At 42.7% G+C, this 19,724-nt stretch overlaps 1 protein-coding gene across 9 annotated transcripts in view; it reads left to right on the plus strand.

The window, feature by feature from the left end:
- PDE9A (phosphodiesterase 9A) overlaps positions 1-19,724 on the plus strand; it is an 80,924-nt gene that overhangs the window by 55,852 nt on the left and 5,348 nt on the right. For all 9 annotated transcript variants that reach the window (XM_070750481.1, XM_070750482.1, XM_070750486.1 and 6 more), the window contains 6 exons: positions 1,381-1,463; positions 5,672-5,828; positions 8,219-8,332; positions 12,064-12,168; positions 17,622-17,750; positions 18,295-18,411. In XM_070750481.1, the coding sequence (XP_070606582.1) occupies positions 1,381-1,463; positions 5,672-5,828; positions 8,219-8,332; positions 12,064-12,168; positions 17,622-17,750; positions 18,295-18,411 (705 nt within the window). The remainder of the gene's footprint in view (positions 1-1,380; positions 1,464-5,671; positions 5,829-8,218; positions 8,333-12,063; positions 12,169-17,621; positions 17,751-18,294; positions 18,412-19,724) is intronic.

Consider the following 19,724-nt stretch of genomic DNA (forward strand, 5'->3'; position numbering starts at 1 on the left):
CTCCTCAGCTGTGTTTCAGCCTGAAATCACCTTCTGAGCATGCATGGAAGTGAAATTGCAGGAAGGGACATGCGTTTGCATGAAATTTTGCGATGCGCATTGGTAAGTAGAGCCCACCCCTGCTTCTAGCCCAATATTGTCAACACTGATTGGCAGCAGGTGTTCAAACAGGAGGCCTATCTGGAGACTGGAGTTGCCAGGAATTCACCTCCAGATCTCCACCCTGCAAAGCATGTTCCTTACTTCTGAGCCACAGCCAATCTCGTGCATGTCAGTAATGGCTCAAGAAAAACCGCAGATTCGCAAATTGCTGATGCCCCCTATGAAATGTAAACCAACTTAGATGAAACCTTTGCCCTATTTTTTACATTTAAAAAACAAGCATTAAATTCAAACTTAAAGATAAGTTAACCTCTCCACACAGGTTTCCTAATTGCTTGTCAGAAGGTCAAAAAGATGATTGTATGACCCCGGGACACTGCAACAATCATAAATATGAGCTGTTTGAGAAGCATCTAAATTTTGCTTACATGACCATGGGGATGCCACAACAGTCATAAGGATGAAAAATGGTCCTAAGTCACTTTTTTCCATGCTCTTGTCACTTTGAACAGTCACTAAATGTACTGTTGTAAGCAAATATGTAGAACTCACATTTTCATACAGAAGTTAATCATATCCATTGCATTTGTGGGCATAGATTTGCCACTTGGGTGGCCAATACAAGAACAATTGTGTTATCAGATGAGACTTTTGTCACATAGCTGCCGTGTTTTATTCATGGAATTTAATAATTGGTCCATATGTTCTTTTTCCCCAGTTACAACACTTCCATATTTTCCCATTATTATTTTTTTCTCACCCCCCCCCCAAAAAAAAAACTTTAAAAGAAAAGACAGAAAGGCTGACCAAGTCTTTTGACTGGTAGGACAAGTAAAATGCAAGATAAGATAATTAATGATATTGTTTATTTGCAAATAAGAATTATTTATAAGAAGTTATTTTCTCTAGCAAGTAGCAGAAGTTTTTTTTAAAAATAATTCCCCACTGCTACTTCTCTTTGGTACTGAAATAAAATATGAATACTAAAATAAGTAACTTTCTTAATTAATATCAATCCTGGCATAACATATTGCAAGCCGAGCAACCATTGCATTTACCTACATGTAATTTATTCATGGTTAAGTAGATTATTTCCTCTCCATCCTGTTGTTAATTATACATCACTGCCAGACTTGGATGATTTGCTAGAGTGTCATGCCAGAAAAAGGATCTTTAAATTTGCTTCAGTAAACATAGCAGGATTAAGTGTTGACTGTTATGTTATTGTAAAAGCTGTATAGAATTATAAGACTGTATTTTTTCTCTTTTCTATTTTAGGCAAAGATTTCCAAAATGGATATCTTAATGCTAATGACAGCATCAGTGTGTCATGATCTGGATCACCCAGGATATAATAACACGTATGTATTATTTTGGAAGAGAGTTAAAGGTCTATGACATGTGCTTAGAATACAATTGAAAGTTCAGTGTGTTAAACATGGGTCTATGAGTCCCCCAGGCTTATTGTTGGAACTGATTAGGAGGTTCCGCCCCAGACGCCTGATGGATCCAGAAGGCTTTCAAAGGGCGCTTGGGGTTCCCTTTATGGGGAAGGCTGTTGAGAAGGTGGTGGCGCTCCAGCTCCAGCAGTCCTTGGAAGAAGCCGATTATCTACGCCCTCGGCAGTCAGGATTCAAATCTGGCTACAGCATGGAAACTGCTTTGGTTGCACTGATGGATGATCTCTGGCGGGCCCGGGACAGGGGTTTATCCTCTGTCCTGGTGCTTCTTGACCTCTCAGCGGCTTTCGATACCATCGATCATGGTATCCTTCTGCACCGACTGGAGGGGTTGGGAGTGGGAGGCACCGTTTTATGGTGGTTCTCCCCCTACCTCTCTGGTCAGTTGTAGTCGATGTTAGTGGGGGGGTCAGAGGTCGGCTCCTAGGTCCCTACCTACCTGTAGGGTTCCTCAGGGGTGAGTCCTCTTCCCCCTGCTGTTTAATATCTACATGAAACCGCTGGGTGAGATAATCCAAGGGCACGGGGTGAGTTACCATCAGTAAGCTATGATACTGAGCTGTACATCTCCATCCCATGTCCACTTAGTGAAGCAGATGTGCCGGTGTCTGATGGCTGTCAGGGTCTGGATGGGTGCCAACTGACTCAAACTCAATCCAGACAAGACGGAGTGGCTGTGGGTTCTGCCTCCCAAGGACACTTCCATCTGTCCGTCAATTACCCTGGAGGGGATTATTACCCTCCTCAGAGAGGGTCCACAACTTAGGCATCCTCCTCGATCCACAGATGACCTTAGAACACCATATTTCGGCTGGGGGGGGCGTTTGCCCAGGTTCGCCTGGTGCAACAGTTGCGGCCCTATTTGGACAGGGAGTCTTTGCTCATGGTCACTCATGCCCTTTTCACCTCAAGGTTCGACTCATGCAATGCTCTCTACATGGGGCTACCTTTGAAGAGTGTTCATAAACTCCAAATCGTCCAAAATACAGCTGCGCGAGTGGTATTGGGCCTCCTGAGCCATGCCCATATCTCTGCATCACTCCATGGACTGCACTGACTACCAATTGGTTTCCAGACACAATTCAAAGTGTTGGTTATGACCTATAAAGCCATACACGGCATAGGACCAGATTATCTCTGAGACCGCCTTCTGCCGCACGAATCCCACCATCCAGTGAGGTCCCACAGAGTTGGTCAGGGTTCCGTCTACCAGAAAATGTTGGCTGGCAGGGGCTAGGGGAAGAGCCTTCTCTGTGGGGGACCAGCCCTCTGGAACCAGCTCTCCCCAGAGATTCGCACTTCCCCCCACCCTCCTTGCTCTCCGAAAAAGTTTGAAAACTCATCTTTGCCGCCAGGCCTGGGGCCATTAGATCTCCCCCCCCCGACCAACAAATGTAATTAGAATGATCTATTGATTGAGTGAATGATAATTGAATGTTTTTAAGTTTTTAGGATGTTTTTAAGTCTTTTAACTGTTATCAATTGGATCAAATTGTTTTATTATGTATTCTATGTTTGTTGTGAGCCGCCCCAAGTCCACGGAGAGGGGCGGCATACAAATCCAATTAATAAATAATAAATAAAAATATGACAATTCTTCCCATCCAACTCACCACAGCCAACTTGCCAAAGCCAACTTGCCGTGACCAATTTGTCATAGGATGACTCACTATGGCCAACTCATTGCAGGACAACACACTGTGGGACAAGAGTTACACTAATATCAAAGAAATAGTAGAATGGAATCATTAAAGAAAGGATTAAAAAGGAGTGACAGAGTGAAATATAAAAGGCAAACTTTAAAATAACTATTTATTTATAAATTATTTATTAAATTGAAGTGTTAAATTATCCTGAAGCAAGTTGTCCCATGGTGAGGTGACCGTGCCCCTCAACGAGTTGGCCATGGTAAGTTGGTTGTAGCAAGTTGGACTCAGCAAGTTGGCTGTGTGTTCTTATGCAACATCCTTTTGCAGGAATTCCACCATAAGATCTTCCACCCAATTCCTCAGGATGCTGGCCCAAGACATTCGTGGAATAGAAAATGCACTGCCTAAATTGAAATGTATAATACTAAAGGCTGTAGGTATTATTTTGGCATCAGGGGAAAAAATAAAAAATAAAAAAGCCTTTCACCTTGCTTTGCAAAAAAAAATATAGTGAATATACACTAAATTGTTCTCTTTCATTGTCTTCTGTAGTACATGGTGCCTAAAAACGTACCTCACTTAGCTGCCTGGTAAATATACATAGAATATTATTTTCAGGTTATTTACATTAGCAGGATATAATAATCTGCTGGAGTAAAAAAAAAAAAAAGAGGAAGTTAATTAATCCCCAAGTGGGACCACATGGCCAAATCAGCATCCCCCCCCCCCCCCATAATATGTGTAATCTTTATTAGATCTGGGAAAATCAATATGATCTACTTTGGCCCTTGGTTTCAAACATGTTTTTTTAAAATTGTGTGTTAATGTATTTATAGAACTCTCTGTCGCTCTATATGTATGGGTAAGAAATGTATTTTAAGAAAAGATCTTGAGGAAGAAAGTCGCATTTATTTTATTTATTTATTTATTTATTCATTCATTCATTCATTTATTTGTCCAATACACAATACATATGGAAGAGAATAGACATGAAGTAATATATATAAAGATAATATGTAAAAATAGAGGAGAAGATATATGAAAGGAAGAAAATATATATGATATATGAGATAAAGGAAAGACAATTGGACAGGGGACGAAAGGCATACTAGTGCACTTATGTATGCCCCTTATCTTATAATTGGTTTGCGTTAGTAAAACATCAGAACAGGCAACGCATGATGACTGTACCTTTGGGCACGTAGCTTTACAGAATTATAAAGATTAATAACAAAAATGTTAACATAATTGAAATTTTGTAAATAAATGGCATTGAAATGGTTGATTGGATTGTAAAAAAAAGAAAAGAAAGGACATTGTAAAAATGAAACAATACATCCCATTGTAGCTTTCCAATTAGCTATATATTTAATGGATGAGGAAATTGAAAGTGTACTGTAAATATTTTGCCTCCTGAGCACAACAGCAGCAGAATTAAATTGGGAGAAGTGAAGGGATGGCATTTGGACAAGAGGCAGCAACCTGAGCTTAAAGGGAAATTGTATCAGAAGGTGAACATTAGTGAATGCCAAGAACCCCATTTCTATTTCCATGTGATGCTATGAATCTTTCTGTGACACATTCCTACAACACATCTTGGCACTATATATTATTTACAGGCTTATGATTATGTCCTTTATCTCCTTTTTCCCTTTCAAGAAGATTGTGGGTTTTAAAAAAAATAAATAATTCCTATTTCAAGAGAGATCTGAAACACATGTAATACTAAAGCCCATAATAACTGACTGCCCACTAGATATTCCTCATATTGGTCCTTTGCTGTATACAGTATATATTATTTTTAGAAACTCAAAGGTCGAAAATTAAAAGCTTAAAATAATGAATATGTATTGGAATAAACAGAGATTTAAATAAATGCTGCAGTTCAAGATATAATGGAAAACTAATTCCCAACATAAAAGAATAAAAATATGCCTGCATGCATAGGCACTCAGACAAACATAGATAAACCTTGGTTATTTTTGCTGCAGATTTACCATTGCAGGGTTTAGTTTAATAGACAATTTCCTATTTGCAGTCATAACTGCTGTAGCACTAGAGCATGCAAAACTGCACTTTAAACATACATGTCTACCTCTTTGTTAGATCCACTTTCTAACTACAGTACAGTATGTGATTCTAATCCAAATGTGATGTGCACAGAAAGCCATTTGGACTTGACAGCTTTCCTGCTTCCCTTCTTTCACTGCATCCAAAGTCTTTCTTAAGAGCCGCCATAAAGACCAAGGATGCTGTTGTGGTCTGGAATGGAGAGCAGAAGAGAGGAAACCCATGAAAGCATATGCCTTATGAGATGAGGGGTTTTTTTCATATTTTATTTTCACATTCTGTTTTCTATATTTCACCTGGAATTTATTATTTCTCCACTCCTTGTTTTTATTTCATTGTAGAAATAAACTAATTTAGCACATTTCTGTTTATGCCTTTTGTTTATTTCAGGTACCAGATCAATGCACGAACAGAGCTGGCTTTGCGCTACAATGATATTTCCCCACTAGAGAATCATCATTGCGCAGTGGCTTTCCAGATCCTTGCACAGCCAGAGTGCAACATTTTATCCAATCTTGAGAAGGAACAGTTCAAACGGATCAGACAGGTATGAGTTCAAAGGTATGGGTTCGCTGAGAATTGCAACTGAATTCAGGTCTGTCTCCGGATTAAGAAGACTGTGCCCCTCAAAATTAAGTGCTCTAAACTCTTATTGGCCAAGCTTGATGTCTATGAAGATTCTCAGTCATCTGGTTTCTCCCACAGGTGCTTTTTCATGAGGCAAGTGGACCCTTCTTGTTTTTCTTTAAAGACATTTCACTTCTCATACAAGAAGCTTCTTTAGCTCTCTGCACCAATCTGGAGAAGCTTGCTTGCTTGCATGGTTGCTTGCTTGCTTGCTTGCTTGCTTGCTTGCTTGCTTGCTTGCTTGCTTGCTTGCTTGCTTGCTTGCTTGCTTGCTTGCTTGCTTGCTTGCTTGCTTGCTTGCTTGCTTGCTTGCTTGCTTGCTTGCTTGCTTGCTTGCATGGTTGCTTGCTTGCTTGCTTGCTTGCTTGCTTGCTTGCTTGCTTGCTTGCTTGCTTGCTTGCTTGCTTGCTTGCTTGCTTGCATGGTTGCTTGCTTGCTTGCTTGCTTGCTTGCTTGCTTGCTTGCTTGCTTGCTTGCTTGCTTGCTTGCTTGCTTGCATGGTTGCTTGCTTGCTTGCTTGCTTGCTTGCTTGCTTGCTTGCTTGCTTGCTTGCTTGCTTGCTTGCTTGCTTGCTTGCTTGCTTGCTTGCTTGCTTGCTTGCTTGCTTGCTTGCTTGCTTGCTTGCTTGCTTGCATGGTTGCTTGCTTGCTTGCTTGCTTGCTTGCTTGCTTGCTTGCTTGCTTGCTTGCTTGCTTGCTTGCTTGCTTGCTTGCTTGCTTGCTTGCTTGCTTGCATGGTTGCTTGCTTGCTTGCTTGCTTGCTTGCTTGCTTGCTTGCTTGCTTGCTTGCATGGTTGCTTGCTTGCTTGCTTGCTTGCTTGCTTGCTTGCTTGCTTGCTTGCTTGCTTGCTTGCTTGCTTGCTTGCTTGCTTGCTTGCTTGCTTGCTTGCTTGCTTGCTTGCTTGCTTGTTTATTTATTGGATTTGTATGCTGCCCCTCTCCGCCCCTTCGTTTCTTGGATGAGAAACGAAACATCTTCAAGGAAAAAATGAGAAACGCCAGTTGCCTCTTGAAAAAGCACCTTTGGTATGGCCAGGCATGATGTTAGACGTGCAGTATGGCCAGAGATTTCCCATGGGTTGAAAATTTGAGAGTTTAACATCTGAGCCTATTTTCCTGAAATGTCTCAAGTGCTCTCTGAAACAGGACTAAATCTTTGACCATGCCAAGGGTAACATTAATTGAAAAGTTTTCATGGTCTAGAGCTAGAAGGTAAAACATAGCAAGAAAGCCAGTTTTGTCTAATAGTCAAGGTACCGCCCCCACCACCCAGTCCCCCAGGATTGCTATTATGGGAAAAGGAGGAGGAGGATAGTGAAGGTTCATTCTCCAAGCTTGTGGGTTGGTTCAGAGAATGGCTCTTAATCCACATCCTACATTCCAGCTACAGATATTTGCCACTATTGCAAAGGAAGATAATTGAATATGTTTATCACCCTGAGTTACTGGTAAAAAAAACCAAGGGATGGTGCAGAGCCTGTGATTAGGAGCAGAAGGGATAAAATAAAATAATATTCTCCTAGGGATTCTTGATAGTCAGCATCTCTCATTTGAAAAATTCAATAGAAGCATCGGCAGCAGTCAGACCTAATGAAATAAGTACCTCATAGACAAGCTGGTGCCTTTCAATTAGATTAGATACAATTGTAGGAATATTTCTTAGTTGTAGTTTAACACAACTAGGAAATGATGCCAGTTTGGTGAAGTATACACAAAAATATGTAATCCTTCCCTGGTACAGAGCTGAAGGGATTGGATATTGTAGCCTGGAGGTTAATTGTCTGCCTTACAAGGCAAAGGTTGCAGGTTCAAGTCCCAGTGAGGGTATGGCTAGCTGATGAGGCCAAAATAAGGCCGAAATAGATTTATCCTAGTCTCCCTTAATTTTCAAATTCAGCCAAAACATGTGACACACACACACATATATATATGTGTATGTGTGTGTATGTGTGTATAAATATAATATTTATTACATTTATATGCCGCCCAACTCCCAAAGGATTCCAAGATATTTGCAGTTAACTTTGTGATTATAGATCTGATCCAGATTTGCCTTCCATAGCTCTTTAAAAAAAGATAATAGCTCATTTAGATAGATAATAAATTCATAGCTTGTTAAAAAGAAATCTACTAGCACATATAGTTTCACAAATTTCTGTCCTATATTATTCCTCAAAATTGCTTCCTTCTTCAGAATATGTCATGTCCAAAAAAGGGAAAATTGAACAAAGGGTGAAAATACATGGAAGGCTAGAATAAGTCTACTTCAAGGAGCATAAACTGTTTCTTCTTTTTTTGTTAAACTATATAGGGGATAATTACACTAATCCTAGCAACAGACATGGCACGGCATGCTGAAATACTGGATTCTTTCAAAGAAATCTTAAATGAATTTGACCATTCAAATGAGGAACATGTAACTCAGGTAAGATGCTTTTTTTAATTTATTTGCATTTAGCTTTTATTCGGATGGAATATCCAGCTTAAAGATCAATAAAAAGAGACAACCTTGCTTTCAGGTCTGGGCAACCTGATAAACCTTTTACATTCCTGGAACTTTCATGCATTCAAAAACTTCAGCCTTGTCATTTCTTATCATTTAGAGATGGAAAATGCATGAAAAATGCTAAGTAAGCCTTAAAACGAAGGGTGAAATCCAGCTAGTTTTGACAGGTTCTGGTAGTGGAAATTTTGAATAGTTTTGAGAACTGGCAAATACTACTTCTGGCTGGTCCCAGAGTGGGGTTTAAATTGAGATTTTGCAATATCCCCCCAAGAGTGAGGAGGGAATGGGGAATTTGCAGTATCCTTCGCATGGAGAGGGGTGGGAATAGGGATATTGCAGTATCCTTCCCCTGGAGTGGGGTGGGAATGGAGATTTTGCAGTGCCATGCCCACCACCCACAGAACCGGTAGTAAAAACATTTATATTTCACCACTGCTTAAAACTGAGCTTTTCCATTGGTTATTTATAGCACCCATAGAATAGCTTGGCAACCACAGTCCCCGTGAAGCTGACTTTGTCTCATTCTGAGCCAGGAATAATAATACAGTGGTACCTCGGTACTCGAACGCTTCCTTTCTCGTACATTTCGGATACCGAACAAAATTTTCGGCAAAAATTTGCTTCGGTATCTGAACAAAAATTCGGATACCGAACAGCCACAGAAAATTTTGTTTATTATCCGAAATGAGGGGACGGGGTGAGAAGGAATGGGAGTCGGAATCCGACACGCCCATTCTGGCCACCCACAAAACAGCCTCCCAGTCTTGCTCCAAGCTGTAGGGAGTGGGGGGGGCTGCAATACCGGCAGTTTCGGGGGGGCTCCTTTCCTTTAAGCAGTTACACCAACTTTCTCTTTCCCGAGAGTAGCAACAGCAGCAGAGGCTTTCCTTAGAGCAGCAGCAGCGCCGGGAACGTCAGAAGCTTCCCTTTCTCATCTCACGTTCCTGGCGCTGCTGCTGCTCTAAGGAAAGCCTCTGCTGCCATCGCTACTCTCGGGAAAGAGAAAGTTGGTGTAACTGCTTAAAGGGAAGACGAACCACTGAGGAAAGGAGCCCCCCCCCCCGAAACTGCCCCCCCCTAACTACAGCTTGGAGTGCTTAGACCTCATATCTTTATCCCATAGGAAATAAAGGAAATAGGGGCTGGAAACCAATTACCGTATTTTTCGCTCCATAAGACGCAGTTTTTTTCCTCCCAAAGTAGGATGAAAAATCAGCCCCGTCTTATGGAGCGAAGATGCAGGCAGGGAGGGGGGGGAGGCTGCAAACTTGGAAGCGCCATCCCGCCAGCTGGCTGGCTAGCTGCTGCCTGGCCCACCGTTCCCCGTAAGCTGCGCACACACCCCAAATACACCCGTGCGCGCCATTTTCCACGGGCTCCCCATCCCCCTGCCAGCCCGCGGGGAGGTGGGCGGGGGCGGGGAGGTGTGGCAGTAGGAGTAAAGGGAGCTGCGGCCGCCCTTGCCTCCCCACGGTGCCTCCGGCCAAATGCGCCCCTGGCTTCTCCACCCTGCCCTATTGCCCGCCCGATCCGCCTCCTTTCCTCCTCTGCCACCTCCTGCCTTGGGGCGCGATCTGCCTCCTCTCCTCCGCCGCCTCCTCCTGCCTTGGGGCGCAATCTGCCCCCTCTCCAACGTCGCTGCCTTCTGCCTTGGGGCGCGATCCACCCCCTCTCCTCCGCCGCCGCCTTCTGCCTTGGGGCGCGATCCGCCCCCTCTCCTCCTCCACCGCCTTCTGCCTTGGGCAAGCAATCCGGGAGTCCGGGACTGTGTAGCTTTGCGCCATGAAGAGAAAACGGCCGACTTTTCCCTGCTGCCGGAGCCGTTTCCTCTTCATGGCGCAAAGCCACGCAGTCCCGGACTCCCGGATCGCTCGCTTCTCCAGTCAGCAAAGCCATCTGCCCAGACAGAAAGAAAACAAGAGAGAGAAAGTGAGAAGAAGAGAGAGAAAGAGGGGGAGAGAGAGAGAGAAAGAGAGAGGGGGAGAGAGAGAAAGAGAGGGAGAGGGAGAAAGAGAGTGGGAGAGGGGGGAGAGATAGCAAGAGAGGGAGAGAGAGAAAGAGAGAGGGAAAGGGGGGAGAGGGGGGAGAGAAAGAGAGAGGGAGAGGGGGAGAGATAGCAAGAGAGAGAGAGAAAGAGAGAGGGAAAGGGGGAGAGAGGGGGGAGAGAAAGAGAGAGGGAGGGAGAGAGAGGAGAGAAAGGAAGAGGAGAGAGAGAAAGGAAGAGAAAGAAAGAAAGAGGGATAGAAAGAGAGAGAGAGTGAGAGATGCTCAGTGAGCCTTTCTTTGAAGTTGCCTTTCTTTCTTTCTTTCTTTCTTTCTTTCTCTCTTTCTTTCTTTTTCTCTCTTGCTCTCTTGCTCTTTCATTCTTTTTTCTTTCTCTTGCTTTCTTTCTTTCTCTTGCTTTCTCTCCTTCCTTCCCTCCTTCCATTTCTTTCATTCCCCCTCTATTTTTATTTCTCTTTCATTTTCTTTCTTTCTCTCTTTCTTGCTTTCTTTCTTGCTCTTTTTCTTTCTCTCTTTTACCTTCCCTTCCTCTATTTCTTCTTTTCTTTCTCCTTCCTACCTTCTTCCCTCCCTCCCTCCCTTCAGTCCTTCCTCTCTTACTCTCCCCTTTCATAAGTTTCCTTGCTTCCTTCCTCTGTTCCTGTCCCTTCCCCCTTTCTTTCTTTCTTTCTTTCTTTCTTTCTTTCTTTCTTTCTTTCTTTCCTTCCTTCCTTTCCTCCCTCCATTTCTTGCTTTCCTTTTCCTTCCTCCCTTCTTTCCTCCCTCACTCCCTTCTTTCACTCCTTCCTCTCTTCCTCTCCCCTTTTTGGCTCAAAATATTTTTTTTCTATTTTCCTCCTCTAAAATCTAGGTGCGTCTTATCAGCAGGTGCGTCTTATAGAGCGAAAAATACGGTAAACCCATTTCCATTATTTCCTATGGGATAAATTAATTCGGTACTCGACCAAATCGGTTCTCGACCACACTTTTGGAACGGATTATGGTCGAATACCGAGGTACCACTGTATAACTATTTCAGAGTAAGCCTACCTATGTATGGGAATCTTTGACCCTTCAGATGATTCTGAACCACAGCTTTCCACAGCCCCGCATTGGCTGTGCTTTTTTAAACTGCTGGGAGTTATAGTAGTAGAACCTCTAGTACAGTGTTTCCCAACCTTGGCAACTTGAAGATATTTGGACTTCAACTCCCAGAATTCCCCAGCCAGCTAAGGCTGGCTGGGGAATTCTGGGAGTTGAAGTCCAAATATCTTCAAGTTGCCAAGGTTGGGAAACACTGCTCTAGTAGACCATAGAGTTTTCATTTATTGTCCATGTTCAAAATGCTGAACTTCAAATCACCATTTCCTGGAATATCAGTTATCTTCTACAGTGAACAAGAAAGCAGATGAGTTGAGGACAGCCTGCCTTGGCTTAGTAGATATATAAACTTTTGTTTTTTACTCTTTTCAGTTAAAAGGAGGGGAGGGCAATCAGAACAAAGGACCCCACTCCTGTTATACAGTACAGGGATAATTACAGAGAGTCCATTGTTTCAAACAAATCGTATTGGTTCTGGTATCAATTTCACTGCTGACTTTCCACAGCAAAGTGGAAGAAACACTGGCAGATAAAATAAAGATCTCACATTGTAAACTGCTTTTCAGTTGAAGATGATACTGATCAAGTGCTGCGATATCTCCAATGAAGTTCGGCCAATGGAAATAGCAGAACCATGGGTGGACTGCTTATTGGAAGAATATTTTATGCAGGTAAAAAGATGCATGGTTATCACCATAATGATTTATATTTTTAAATTCCACCTGAAGTCTATTCAATAACAATGCTGGATACCTGAAAAATGGAATAGGCTGCATAGGCAATCCCACACAGGCTCCCTTTCACATAAGGATCTGCAAGCTCAACTCATCTTTCCCATCATACCAAAACCTAGCTAGCTTCCCTCTAGGGTGGACTGTACATGTTGTGTTCTGGTTTTTGTTACACTGACATTTAGCAGCCAGGCGGATTGCCTTCTGCACATGGACGATGGAGTGAGAAGTTGGGGACACCGTTTTGTCTTTTGTTTCTACTAGAAAATATATTGGACTGACTCTGTAGATCCACTATGTTGAAATAATACTTTCAGTAAGATTTGTGTCTAACTGTAGATTGCTGCAGTTTGCAACCTAGAAACATGATAATAGCCAAATAGTATAAATGTTAAGGGAAAGCAGCTGCTTTTCCCTTGAGAGTTGTTTCTGCCAGTCAGCTTAGCACAGTGTTTTTTAACCAGTGTGCCGCAAGACATGGTCACGTGTGCCGCGAAGAGGGAAGTTCAGGTTCTGGTCTCGCAAGTTTTTGCTGAGAGAGAGAGTGAGAGAGAGAGAGAGAGAGGGAAAGAAGAGAGAGAGAAAGAGAGAGAAAGAAAGCAAGAGAGAGAGAAAGAGAGAGAAAAAGAGAGAGAGATAAAGCAAGAGAGAGAAAGAAAAGAGAGAAAGAGAGAGATAGCAAGAGTGAGAGAGAAAGAAAGCAAGAGAGAGAGACAGAAAGAAAGCAAGAGAGAGAGAAGAAGAGGAAGGAAGAGGGAGAGAGCAATGAGCAAAAAGGGGAGGAAAAAAGAGAAATGAGAAAATGATTGAGACAGAGAATGAGAGGAAAGAGAGAGAAACAAAAGAGAGAGAGAAGTGACTCTTGATTTAAAGCATATGATAAAAAGCACCCAAAGAATAAGAGAGAGAAAAAACCCAGCCCTCACCTGTTTTGGGAAATGGTTCAAGGGTGGGGAGGAGACAGGGATGGAAAAAGAGAGGAGAGTGTCTTAGGGTGTCATTTTGGTTGGTGGTATGCCCCAGGATTTTGTAAATGTAAAAAATGTGCCGTGGCTCAAAAAAGGTTGAAAATCACTGGCTTAGCATATAATTTTTTTTAAACTGAAGCAGGTTGGATTTGAAGTAATAGGGTTCCTTAGCTATGCATTCTAAGTGGGTCAAGTGGTAGATGCTGAATTACATAACTAAGTCTGTAATAAATGAAATAATGTTAAGAGAAAGGAGAGGAAAGTCTGGTAGTTTTTAATAGAATAGTCAAGTTAGTTCTGAAAGATCATTTTACTAGACCTCTCTTTTGGAGGCAATTGTAGCAATAAAGGAATAATTTGTTTGCCAAAGATTAGGCTGTCACAGTCAGGGCCACCGATAGACGGGTATTACTGGGAGGGGCGTACCGGGCCCCGGGGAAATTGAATAATGGGGGGGCCCGGCACTTCTGCTGAGCCCAGCTGCTGCGGCTGGAGGCGCGCCCGCTCTAGCATTCCTTTCGGCCAGCCGCCGCCTGTGCAAAGTTTGGCTGCGAACTCGGAAGCGCCATCCCACCGGCTGTCTGGCTAGCTGCTGCCTGGCCCCCTCCCTCCTGGAGGAGGGTCTCCCTCCGCACCACCAGCGGCGCTCCCCTCGCCAGCCAGCCAGCCAAGCCCCGCGCCCGCCGGAGCCGGCTCCTCGCTCTCCCCCCGCCGCCCGCCACATTTGCAGGAGGTGGGGAGGGTCGGGCGGCCCGCCAAGGCCAGGAGGGACGCCGCTGCCCCCCCTTCCCTCTCTCCACCCGCCGCTGCGCCTCCTTGACGCCGAGAGGAAATGCCCCGGGCAGGGGAGGCCGGGGGGGCTCGGACCCGCCACGGAGCCAGGCCCCCTCCGCCCAAAAAGCCGCCACGGAAGACCGCAGAGAAGGTAGGCTAACTGAGGAGGGGGCTGGGGCGGGGGCGCCTCGGTGCAGCAACCTGAGCAGGCAAGAGGGAGCGGAAAGTAGGGGCTGGGTGGGGGTCTGACCCGTGGGCACTGGGGGAGGACATGAAGCCTCCTCGGCCCCGCGCGGCACCTGTCAGAGGAAGCTGCCCTGTCCCGGCCAGGATCCGGGGGCTGCGGAGGGCCCCGGGGGCGAGGTCGTCGGGGTTTGAGGGGCCCTAAAGCGCCTGGCAGATTGCCCAGCAGGTCTCGGACGCCACTCGGGAGCCACGGAGGCCCCTTTCTGCTCAGGGTCTGGGCCGCACGCTCTCCGCTCACAGCAGAAAAACAGAAAAAATAAGGGAGAGAGAAAGTGAAAGGAAGAGAGAGAAAGGAAGAGGAGAGATAGAAAGGGGGAGAGAGAAAGAGGGAGAGATAGAGAAGGAGAGAGAGAAAGAGATACAAAGAGAGTGAGTGAGAGAAGGAGAGATAAGAGAGAGAAAGAAAGAGGGACAGAGAGAAAGAAAGAGAGGGACAGAGAGAAAGAAAGAGAGGGACAGAGAGAAAGAAAGAGGGACAGAGAGAAAGAAAGAGAGGGACAGAGAGAAAGAAAGAGAGGGACAGAGAGAAAGAAAGAGAAGAACAGAGAGAAGGAAAGAGAGGGACAGAGAAAGAGGGAAAGATAGAGAGGGAGAGAGAAAGGAAGAAGAGAGATAGAAAGGGGGAGAGAGAGAAAGGAGGAGACAGAGAGAGGGAGAGAGAAAGAGGGATAGATAGAAAGAGAGTGAGTGAGAGAAAGAAGAGAGAGAAAGAAAGGACAGAGAGAAAGAGAGAGAGAGAATTAGAAAGACAGAAGGACAGAGAGAAAGGGAGAGAGAGAGAAAGAGGAAGAATAAATATTAAATATTGTATTTGTTCCCATTTTGTTTTTTACTTTAAATAAGGTATGTGCAGTGTGCATAGGGATTTGTTCACACGTTTTTTTAATAGTCCGGCCCTCCAACAGTCTGAGGGACAGTGAACTGGCCCCCTGTGTAAAAAGTTTGGGGACCCCTGATCTACACTGTTCAAAAAAATAAAGGAAACACTTAAACAATATAATATAATATAACTCCAAGTAAATCAAACTTCTGTGAAATCAAACTGTCCACTTAGGAAGCAACGCTGATTGACAACTTGGAGTTTATATTGTGTTGTTTAAGTGTTCCCTTCACTTTTTTTTGAGCAGTGTACTTTGAAATTAACTTGGATACCACGGGCTCGTTCAGACCTGCGTTCACCGATGGGCGTAAAAACTAGATCGAAAAGGATATTGAGATGTGAAGCAATATGAAATTGTATTTGGTTTTTTTTTAACAGCTCCTATTTTAATACCACTGATAACTACACAACCCCCTGGATAATTAGAATAGAATAACAGTGGGAAGGCACCTTGGAGGTCTTCTAGTCCAACCCCCTGCTTAGACAGGAATCCTACACTACTTCAGACAGATGATTTTTTTTTAAAAAAGTAGTTATTATGTAAACATTAAAAAAATAAGATAGTACATAATCTATCATTTTACAATATACTTATTTGTTTGTTTAAATTTTGTATTTGCATTTTATAAGACAAGCAACAAAACAACACAACATAACAAACACCACCCCCGTCCCTTTTGAACTGTTATCCTCACAGTTTCTTCTTTACATAGTTATACGGCCTGTAACATCAGCGGTTATTATATGATTATTCTATAGTTCCAGTAAAACTAAGGTCAAGTTGTTGCTATAATAATCTTATGAATAAAGTTAATTCTGGGAACATCGGGTTTTATTTACAGCTATTTTCAGATGATTATCTAACATCTTCTTAAAAACTTAAAAAAAGTAGTTTTAAAATGGCGGGGGGGGGGGCAGACACTTAGGCTGTATGGGGCCCCAAAATTCCTGATGGCGGCCCTGGTCACAGTTATGTACATCAAGTAAAGTTTGTTAGTGACTGAGAACAGAAAAAAGGAAGAAGGGTTGGAGGATTTTTAAATTTAATATTTTTCTTATTGGAAAATAACTAATAACTTTGACCAACAATTTCATATCAGTGTTTATCTGTATGTCCGCCTGTCTACAAACACACAAACATTTATACATACTGTAATATAAATGTATAAAATCAGAAAAAAATAGCAGCTCATGAAAGATTAGATCTTCTTTCAATTAATTTGAATCACCTGTGTATTTATTCACAGTAATTTTAATTATCCCCTTTTATTTTGAAGAAGAAGCCTGCTGCAGGGCCTAATTTAGTATCTGTCTCTCATTTGGAAGTAGGTAAACATCAGTCTCCTGTTTAAAAAAAGTCAAGACACACATGAGCAACAGTCAGAGATGATTCCAGTGGGGAAATGATGCATCCGTAGGAAAGAGTTAGATCACTCTCCTCTACATTATACTGTTCCAGTCCAGATATGATGGATATATATTTTGGAAATATAACAATACACAAGCACACAACATATAAAAATTTAATGTAAACCTCTCCAAACTAGATTGCAGAAAATACGACTTCAGCAACAGAGTGGTCAATGCTTGGAATGCAATACCCGACTCTGTGGTTTCTTCCCCAGACCCCCCAAAACTTTAACCTTAAACTGTCTACTGTTGACCTCACCCCATTCTCTGTAAGGGGCGTGATAAGCGCACCATTGTACCTACCGTTCCTGTCTTACTGTCCTATTGTCCTCATTTATCTTTACTTACTTTGGTCATGTTTATATTTATACCTATATGTGCTATCTTGTACATGTTTAACAGACAAAATAAAATAAAATAAAATAATAAAATAAATTTATGACAGTTATCAGTTGGGACTCTTGTTCTGAAAATATAATTCAAAGTGTTGGTTATGACCTATAAATCTCTTCATGGCATAGGATCAGATTACCTCTAAGACCGCATTCTGCCGCATGAATCCCAGCATCCGGTCAGGTCCCACGGAGTTGGTCTCCTCAGGATCCCATCATCCAGACAATGCCGGCTGTCAGGACTTAGGGGAAGAGCCTTCTCTGTGGAGGCCCTGGCCCTCTGCAATCAGCTCCCCCCAGAGATTCACACTGCCCCCACCCTGCTTGCCTTCTGAAAAGGTTTAAAGACTCATCTTTGTCGCCAGGCCTAGGGTCATTAGATCGAGTGTTTTAGTGTGTTTTATGGAGTGAATGATTATGAATGGTTTCAATTATTTTAGGATTTTTAGGGTTTTTAATTATATTAATTGGATAGGATGTACCACTATGTTTCTTATGTTGGGAGCCATCCCAAGTCCTCAGAGAAGGGTGGCATACAAGCCAAACAAACAAACAAACAAACAAACAAATAAATAAATATCCCCCCCCCCCCCCCTCTGGTAGAACAGCAATTAGGAATTCCTGCTTGGGCTAAAAGGCAGGTTACATAAGTTGCATTAGATATATAACTAAAATGTATAAATGGTTTGTGTATTAACAAATGATACATTGCTATACTTGTAGAGTGACCGGGAAAAGTCTGAAGGCCTTCCAGTGGCACCTTTTATGGACCGAGACAAAGTGACCAAACCAACAGCACAGATCGGATTCCTCAAATTTGTTCTTATACCAATGTTTGAAACTGTAGCAAGGGTAAGGGACTTGGAATATATAATCAAACCCCATCTGGCCAACTAAAATGGTGCCCTCGTTTAATAGAATAACTTATCTTTTTAAAATTAATATGTTTTTCTCTGGCTTTTTAAAAATACAATGGTACCTCTACTTACAAACTTAATTTGTTCCGTGACAAGATTCTTAAGTAGAAAAGTTTGTAAGAAGAAGCAAATTGTCCCTTAGGAAAATTGTAAAGGCAAATAATGTGTGCGATTGGGGAAACCACAGGGAGGGTGGAGGCCCTGTTTCCTCCCAGGAGATTCCTAGAGAGGCTCCACAGAGGCTTCTCCCCGCCTTTTCTGGCCCTGTTTCCTCCCAGGAGATTCTAGAGAGGCCCCAAGGAGGGTTTTTCCGGTTACAGTTTCAGAGGCTCAGGTTGTAAATGGAAAATGGCTCTTGAGAAGAGGCAAAAAAATCTTGAACACACTATTCTTATCTAGAAAAGTTCATAAGTAATGTTGGCATATTTTTAAAGCAGTGATAATCAACACTGTTAACTTTTCTTTCTCCATTATGATAGCTTTTTCCAGAAGTTGAAGAAGTAATGCTCCAGCCACTTTGGGAATCCAGAGATCGCTATGAGGAACTGAAACAAATAGATGATGCTATGAAAGGGGTCAGGACAGTACCTTCTCAGGTATTGCTTTATCTTAACAAGCAACAAGCAGGAAGAGGGAGATTGTGATCCCCTTATATAGAGCGCTGGTGAGACCACATTTGGAATACTGTGTTCAATTCTGGAGACCTCACCTACAAAAAGATATTGACAAAATTGAATGGGTCCAAAGACGGGCTACAAGAATGGTGGAAGGTCTTAAGCATAAAACGTATCAGGAAAGACTTAATGAACTCAATCTGTATAGTCTGGAGGACAGAAGGAAAAGGGGGGACATGATCGAAACATTTAAATATGTTAAAGGGTTAAATAAGGTTCAGAAGGGAAGTGTTTTTAATAGGAAAGTGAACACAAGAACAAGGGGACACAATCTGAAGTTAGTTGGGGGAAAGATCAAAAGCAACGTGAGAAAATATTATTTTCCTGAAAGAGTAGTAGATCCTTGGAACAAACTTCCAGCAGACGTGGTTGGTAAATCCACAGTAACTGAATTTAAACATGCCTGGGCTAAACATATATCCATTGTAAGATAAAATACAGGAAATAGTATAAGGGCAGACTAGATGGACCATGAGGTCTTTTTCTGCCGTCAGTCTTCTATGTTTCTATGTTTCTATTTGTATCCCACTTTTCTTCTAACCAGCTCTCTTTAGTCTGCCTGCATTTAAAACATTTTCTTGTAAAAATGTCTGAAGTGTTTCTTTCTTTGACTTATTCTTTTAAAAAGCAGGTCAGTGTGCTTTTCCAAACATTATTCAACCAATGTATGTATGTGAATGGATGTCCTAGAAAAAATGATGTCCTAGAAAAAAGTTATATTTCTAGCATAACGAAGAATGCAGGGGGAGTAATATAAAACATATTTTATACAGATTTTTTTTTTAATGTCATGCTGGTATGCTCCATCTCTGTGAAACTTTTGGAGAGTTCCCCCCCACAAAAGACAAATAAGTAGAAATTTACCAGTCCACAAATATTAGGTCCTACGTTTCTCTAGTTTTGCTTACAGCACCAAATGATGCTTCTGTTGGTTCTCAGTTATGGCTCCTCTGTTAATTGTCTTCAACACTTAGATTTTAGAAAGCGCACAGTGGTCTTGATATATACTGTATACTCGGATTTCAAACCCCAATGCTTGAGGTTAGCAAATGGTTCCTAGGATAGCTCTAAAGCAGGGGTGTCAAACTCAAGGCCCGGGAGCTGGATCCGGCCCATGGGGTGTTGAGATCTAGCCTGCAGGGCTGCCCTGGAAACAGCAAAGGCCGGCCCACTTTGCCTGGCCCTCTCGAACTCCAGTTTCGCTGGCAGAGGGTTTCAGGAAGTTGTCACAGCTG

Source organism: Erythrolamprus reginae, chromosome 4 (genome assembly GCF_031021105.1).
Source record: "Erythrolamprus reginae isolate rEryReg1 chromosome 4, rEryReg1.hap1, whole genome shotgun sequence".
NCBI lineage: Eukaryota > Metazoa > Chordata > Lepidosauria > Squamata > Dipsadidae > Erythrolamprus > Erythrolamprus reginae.